The sequence below is a fragment of the Petromyzon marinus genome, chromosome 84 (assembly GCF_048934315.1).
Source record: "Petromyzon marinus isolate PM22_M1 ecotype Great Lakes invasive population chromosome 84, UKy_Petmar_22M1.pri1.0, whole genome shotgun sequence".
NCBI classification, from domain to species: Eukaryota; Metazoa; Chordata; class Hyperoartia; order Petromyzontiformes; family Petromyzontidae; genus Petromyzon; species Petromyzon marinus.
The window spans coordinates 3,860,720-3,868,219 of NC_133749.1; the positions used below are offsets into that span (position 1 = coordinate 3,860,720).

The 7,500-nt window shown below is 59.6% G+C and overlaps 1 protein-coding gene across 1 annotated transcript in view; it reads left to right on the forward strand.

Moving 5' to 3' along the window:
• The first annotated feature begins 3,329 nt into the window (after nt 1–3,329).
• LOC116936838 (thioredoxin reductase 2, mitochondrial-like) overlaps nt 3,330–7,500 on the forward strand; it is a 55,470-nt gene continuing 51,299 nt past the window's right edge. Inside the window, exons 1-2 of the mRNA XM_076057763.1 lie at nt 3,330–3,423; nt 5,960–6,055. Of these exons, the coding sequence (XP_075913878.1) occupies nt 3,421–3,423; nt 5,960–6,055 (99 nt within the window). The 5' untranslated portion in view covers nt 3,330–3,420. The remainder of the gene's footprint in view (nt 3,424–5,959; nt 6,056–7,500) is intronic.

Here is a 7,500-nt window from a genome sequence, read left to right on the forward strand (position 1 = left end):
CTCCCCCCCCATCTCCCCCCATCTCCCCCCCTCTCCCCCCCATCTCCCTCCATCTCACCCCCATCTCCCCTCCATCTCCCCCCCATCTCCCCCCATCTCCCCTCCATCTCACCCCATCTCACCCCCATCTCCCCTCCATCTCCCCCCATCTCCCCCCATCTCCCCCCCATCTCCCCTCCATCTCCCCCCCATCTCCCCCCTATCTCCCTCCATCTCCCCCCCATCTCCCCCCCATCTCACCCCCATTCCCCACCATCTCCCCCCCATCTCCCCCCCATCTCCCCCCCATCTCCCCCCCATCTCCCCTCCATCTCCCCCCCATCTCCCCTCCATCTCCCCCCCATCTCCCCCCCATCTCCCCTCCATCTCCCCCCATCTCCCCTCCTCTCCCATCCTCATCTCCCCGGTGTGTCTCAGGACGTGATCCTTGCACTGCGGACTTGAACCTGGCCTCTATCGGCGTGGAGACAGACTCTGTCACGGGGAGACTGGTCGTGTCTCCGGCAGACAGAACCAGCGTGCCCAATGTCTACGCACTTGGAGACATCGCGCTGGTGGGAGACACGGGGAGACACGGGGAGACACGGGGGGAGACACGGAGAGACACGGGGAGACACGGGGAGACACGGGGGGAGACACGGAGAGACACGGGGAGACACGGGGAGACACGGGGAGACTGGTCGTGTCTCCGGCAGACAGAACCAGCGTGTCCAACGTCTACGCACTGGGAGACATCGCGCTGGTGGGAGACACGGGGGGAGACACGGGGAGACACGGGGAGACACGGGGAGACACGGGGAGACTGGTCGTGTCTCCGGCAGACAGAACCAGCGTGCCCAATGTCTACGCACTGGGAGACATCGCGATGGTGGGAGACACGGGGGGAGACACGGGGAGACACGGGAGAGACACGGGGGGGGGGGAGAGACACGGGGAGACATGGGGGGAGACACGGGGAGACACGGGGAGACACGGGGAGACTGGTCGTGTCTCCGGCAGACAGAACCAGCGTGCCCAACGTCTACGCACTGGGAGACATCGCGCTGGTGGGAGACACGGGGGGGAGACACGGGGAGACACGGGGAGACACGGGAGACACGGGGAGAGACACGGGGGAGACACGGGGAGACACGGGGAGACTGGTCGGGTCTCCGGCAGACAGAACCACCGTGCCCAACGTCTACGCACTGGGAGACATCGCGATGGTGGGAGACACGGGGGGAGACACGGGGAGACACGGGGGAGACACGGGGAGACACGGGGAGACACGGGGAGACACGGGGAGACATGGGGGGAGACACGGGGGGAGACATCGGGGAGACACGGGGGAGACACGGGGAGAGACGGGGAGACACGGGGGGAGACATGGGGGAGACACGGGGAGACACGGGGGAGACATGGGGGAGACACGGGGAGACACGGGGAGACTGGTCGTGTCTCCGGGAGACAGAACCAGCGTGCCCAACGTCTACGCACTGGGAGACATCGCGATGGTGGGAGACACGGGGGGAGACACGGGGAGACACGGGGAGACACGGGGAGACACGGGGAGACACGGGGAGACACGGGGAGACATGGGGGGAGACACGGGGGAGACATCGGGGAGACACGGGGGGAGACGGCTAGAGACGGGGAGACACGGGGGGAGACATGGGGGAGACACGGGGAGACACGGGGGAGACATGGGGGAGACACGGGGAGACACGGGGAGACTGGTCGTGTCTCCGGGAGACAGAACCAGCGTGCCCAACGTCTACGCACTTGGAGACATCGCGATGGTGGGAGACACGGGGGGGAGACACGGGAGAGACACGGAGAGACACGGGGGGACACGGGGAGACACGGGGAGACACGGGGAGACACGGAGAGACACGGGGAGACACGGGGAGACTGGTCGTGTCTCCGGGAGACAGAACCACCGTGCCCAATGTCTACGCACTTGGAGACATCGCGCTGGTGGGAGACACGGGGGGGAGACACGGGGAGACAAGGGGGGAGACACGGGGAGAGACACGGGAGACACGGGAGACACGGGGAGAGACACGGGAGACACGGGAGACACGGGGGGAGACACGGGGAGACACAGAGAGACACGGGGAGACACGGGGGGAGACACGGGGAGACACGGGGAGACACGGGGGGGAGAGACACAGGGAGACACGGGGAGACACGGGGGAGACACGGGGAGACACGGGGGAGACACGGGGAGACACGGGGAGACACGGGGAGACAGAGACACGGAGAGACACGGGGGAGACACGGAGAGACTGGTCGTGTCTCCGGCAGACAGAACCAGCGTGCCCAACGTCTACGCACTGGGAGACATCGCGATGGTGGGAGACACGGGGGGAGACACGGGGAGACACGGGGAGACACAGGGGAGACACAGGGAGACACGGGGGGTAGGGGAGAGACACGGGAGAGACACGGGGAGACACGGGGAGACACGGGGAGACACAGGGGAGACACGGGGGGAGACACGGGGAGACACGGGAGACACGGGGGAGACACGGGGGGGTAGGGGGGGAGAGACACGGGGAGACACGGAGAGACACGGGGAGACACGGGGAGACACGGGGGGGTAGGGGGGAGAGACACGGGGAGACACGGGGAGACACGGGAGACACACGGGAGACACACGGGAGAGACACGGGAGAGACACGGGGGAGACAAGGGGAGAGACACGGGGGAGACACGGGGGAGACACGGGGAGACACGGGGAGACACGGGGGAGACACGGGGGAGACAAGGGGAGAGACACGGGGGAGACACGGGGGAGACACGGGGGAGACAAGGGGAGAGACACGGGGGAGACACGGGGAGACACGGGGGAGAAACGGGGGAGACACGGGGAGACACGGGGGAGAGACACGGGGAGAGACACGGGGAGACACGGGGAGAGACACGGGGAGACACGGGGAGACACGGGGGAGACACGGGGAGACACGGGGAGACACGGGGGAGACACGGGGGAGACAAGGGGAGAGACACGGGGGAGACACGGGGGAGACACGGGGGAGACAAGGGGAGAGACACGGGGGAGACACGGGGGAGACACGGGGAGACACGGGGAGAGACACGGGGAGAGACACGGGGAGACACGGGGAGACACGGGGAGAGACACGGGGAGACACGGGGAGACACGGGGGAGATACGGGGAGACACGGGGAGACACGGGGAGACACGGGGAGAGACACGGGGAGACACGGGGAGACACGGGGAGAGACACGGGGAGAGACACGGGGAGACACGGGGAGACACGGGGGAGATACGGGGAGATACGGGGAGACACGGGGAGACACGGGGGAGACACGGAGAGACAGAGACACGGAGAGACACGGGGGAGACACGAGGAGACTGGTCGTGTCTCCGGCAGACAGAACCAGCGTGCCCAACGTCTACGCACTGGGAGACATCGCGATGGTGGGAGACATGGGGGGAGACACGGGGAGACACGGGGAGACACAGGGGAGACACAGAGAGACACGGGGGGGTAGGGGGGAGAGACACGGGAGAGACACGGGGAGACACGGGGGAAACACGGGGGAGACACCGGAGAGACACGGGGAGACACGGGGAGAGACACGGGGAGACACGGGGAGACACGGGGGAGACACGGGGGAGACATGGGGAGACACGGGGGGGTAGGGGGGAGAGACACGGGGAGACACGGGGAGACACGGGGAGAGACACGGGGGAGACACGGGGGAGACACGGAGAGACACGGGGAGACACGGGGAGAGACACGGGGAGAGACGGGGGAGACACGGGGGAGACACGGGGAGACACGGGGGAGACACGGAGAGACACGGGGAGACACGGGGAGAGACACGGGGAGAGACGGGGGAGACACGGGGGAGACACGGGGAGACACGGGGAGACACGGGGGAGACACGGGGGGGTAGGGGGGAGAGACACGGGGAGACACGGGAAGACACGGGAAGACACGGGGGAGACACGGGGAGACACGGGGGGGTAGGGGGGAGAGACACGGGGAGACACGGGGAGACACGGGGGAGACACGGGGGGACACGGGGAGACACGGCGGAGACATGGGGAGACATGGGGAGACATGGGGAGACACGGGGGGGTAGGGGGGAGAGACACGGGGAGACACGGGGAGACACGGAGAGACACGGGGAGACACGGGGAGACACGGGGGAGACACGGGGAGACAAGGGGGGGTAGGGGGGAGAGACACGGGGAGACACGGGGAGACACGGGGGAGACACTGGGGAGACACGGGGAGACACGGGGAGACACGGCGGAGACATGGGGAGACACGGGGGGGTAGGGGGGAGAGACACGGGGAGACAGGGGGAGACACGGAGAGACACGGGGAGACACGGGGGAGACACGGGGGAGACACGGGGAGACAAGGGGGGGTAGGGGGGAGAGACACGGGGAGACACGGGGAGACACGGGGGAGACACTGGGGAGACACGGGGAGACACGGCGGAGACATGGGGAGACACGGGGGGGTAGGGGGGAGAGACACGGGGAGACACGGGGAGACACGGAGAGACACGGGGAGACACGGGGGAGACACGGGGGAGACACGGGGGGGTAGGGGGGGGAGACACGGGGAGACACGGGGAGACTGGTCGTGTCTCCGGGAGCGCTGGAGTGAAAGAGCCACGTTCAGATACGGCCTTTAAGCTGTGTGAGAGGAACAAAGCGCCTTAGAGTCGCGGCTCAACTAATCGAGTCTCTCACCTTTCTGAAGAGATGCCGCGACTCTAAGGCGCTTTGTTTCCTCTCACACAGCTTAAAGGCCGCGATCTGAACGTGGCTCTTTCACTCCAGCGCTGTCCTACCAGACAGTCTCGTCCCCTTCACCCTGATGAAGGCCGCTTGTGTTGTGGCCGAAACGTCGTGAGAATATTATTGTGTTATTTTATTTTATCAATTTATTATTTTATTATCATTCTACGTGACTTTACCGAAAGAACCAAAGATGTTGTTGTTGATGTTGTTGATGTTGTTATTGTTGATGTTGTTGTTTATGTTGTTGTTGATGTTGTTGTTGTTTATGTTGATGTTGTTGTTTATGTTGATGTTGTTGATGTTGTTGTTGATGTTGTTTATGTTGTTGTTGTTTATGTTGATGTTGTTGTTGTTTATGTTGATGTTGTTGATGTTGTTGTTGTTTATGTTGTTGTTGTTTATGTTGATGTTGTTGATGTTGTTGTTGATGTTGTTGTTGATGTTGTTGTTGTTTGTTGTTGTTGTTTATGTTGTTGTTGTTGTTTATGTTGATGTTGTTGATGTTGTTGTTGATGTTGTTGTTGTTTTTATTGTTGTGATGATGATGTTGTTGATGTTGTTGTTTATGATGTTGTTGATGATGATGTTGTTGATGATGTTGTTGATGTTGTTGTTGATGATGTTGTTGATGTTGTTGATGATGTTGATGTTGTTGTTGATGTTGTTGATGATGTTGATGATGTTGTTGATGTTGTTGTTGTTGATGTTGTTGTTGATGTTGTTGATGTTATTGTTGTTGTTGTTTATGTTGATGTTATTGTTGTTGTTAATCTTGTTATTGATGTTGTTATTGTTGTTGTTTATGTTGTTATTGTTGTTGATGTTGTTGTTGATGTTGTTGTTGTTGATGTTATTGTTGTTGATGTTGTTGATGTTGTTGAAGTTGTTGATGATGTTGATGTTGTTGATGATGATGATGTTGATGTTGATGATGTTGATGTTGTTGATGTTGTTGATGATGTTGATGTTGTTGTTGATGTTGTTGTTGTTGATGATGTTGTTGATGTTGTTGTTGATGTTGATGATGTTGTTGTTGATGTTGTTGTTGTTTATGTTATTATTGTTGTTGATGTTGTTGTTGATGTTGTTGTTGATGTTGATGATGTTGTTGTTGATGTTGTTGTTGTTTATGTTGATGTTGTTATTGTTGTTGTTAATCTTGTTATTGTTGTTCTTGTTGATGTCTCACCAGGGTCGCCCTGAGCTCACCCCCGTCGCCGTTCGTTGTGGCCGGCTCCTCTCACGCCGCCTCCACTCCTCGTCACAACAAACACTCAGCCTGGACCACGTGGGTGGGGGGTGTACCACGTGGGTGGGGGAGTGTACCACGTGGGTGGGGGGTGTACCACGTGGGTGGGGGGTGTACCACGTGGGTGGGGGAGTGTACCACGTGGGTGGGGGGTGTACCACGTGGGTGGGGGGTGTACCACGTGGGTGGGGGAGTGTACCACGTGGGTGGGGGAGTGTACCACGTGGGTGGGGGAGTGTACCACGTGGGTGGGGAGTGTACCACGTGGGTGGGGGAGTGTACCACGTGGGTGGGGGAGTGTACCACGTGGGTGGGGGAGTGTACCACGTGGGTGGGGGAGTGTACCACGTGGGTGGGGGGGTGTACCACGTGGGTGGGGGAGTGTACCACGTGGGTGGGGGGTATACCACGTGGGTGGGGGAGTGTACCACGTGGGTGGGGGAGTGTACCACGTGGGTGGTGGAGTGTACCACGTGGGTGGGGGAGTGTACCACGTGGGTGGGGGAGTGTACCACGTGGGTGGGGGAGTGGACCACGTGGGTGGGGGAGTGTCTCTGTGTGTGTGTCTCTGTGTGTGTGTCTCTGTGTGTGTGTCTCTGTGTGTGTGTCTCTGTGTGTGTGTCTCTGTGTGTGTGTCTCTGTGTGTGTGTCTCTGTGTGTGTGTCTCTGTGTGTGTGTCTCTGTGTGTGTGTCTCTGTGTGTGTGTCTCTGTGTGTGTGTCTCTGTGTGTGTGTCTCTGTGTGTGTGTCTCTGTGTGTGTGTCTCTGTGTGTGTGTCTCTGTGTGTGTGTCTCTGTGTGTGTCTCTCTGTGTGTGTCTCTCTGTGTGTGTCTGTGTGTGTCTCTGTGTGTGTCTCTGTGTGTGTCTCTGTGTGTGTCTCTGTGTGTGTCTCTGTGTGTGTCTCTGTGTGTGTCTCTCTGTGTGTGTCTCTCTGTGTGTGTCTCTCTGTGTGTGTCTCTCTGTGTGTGTCTCTCTGTGTGTGTCTGTGTGTGTCTCTGTGTGTGTCTCTGTGTGTGTCTCTGTGTGTGTCTCTGTGTGTGTCTCTGTGTGTGTCTCTGTGTGTGTCTCTCTGTGTGTGTCTCTCTGTGTGTGTCTCTCTGTGTGTGTCTCTCTGTGTGTGTCTCTCTGTGTGTGTCTCTCTGTGTGTGTCTCTCTGTGTGTGTCTCTCTGTGTGTGTCTCTCTGTGTGTGTCTCTCTGTGTGTGTCTCTCTGTGTGTGTCTCTCTGTGTGTGTCTCTCTGTGTGTGTCTCTCTGTGTGTGTCTCTCTGTGTGTGTCTCTCTGTGTGTGTCTCTCTGTGTGTGTCTCTCTGTGTGTGTCTCTCTGTGTGTGTCTCTCTGTGTGTGTCTCTCTGTGTGTGTCTCTCTGTGTGTGTCTCTCTGTGTGTGTCTCTCTGTGTGTGTCTCTCTGTGTGTGTCTCTCTGTGTGTGTCTCTCTGTGTGTGTCTCTCTGTGTGTGTCTCTCTGTGTGTGTCTCTCTGTGTGTGT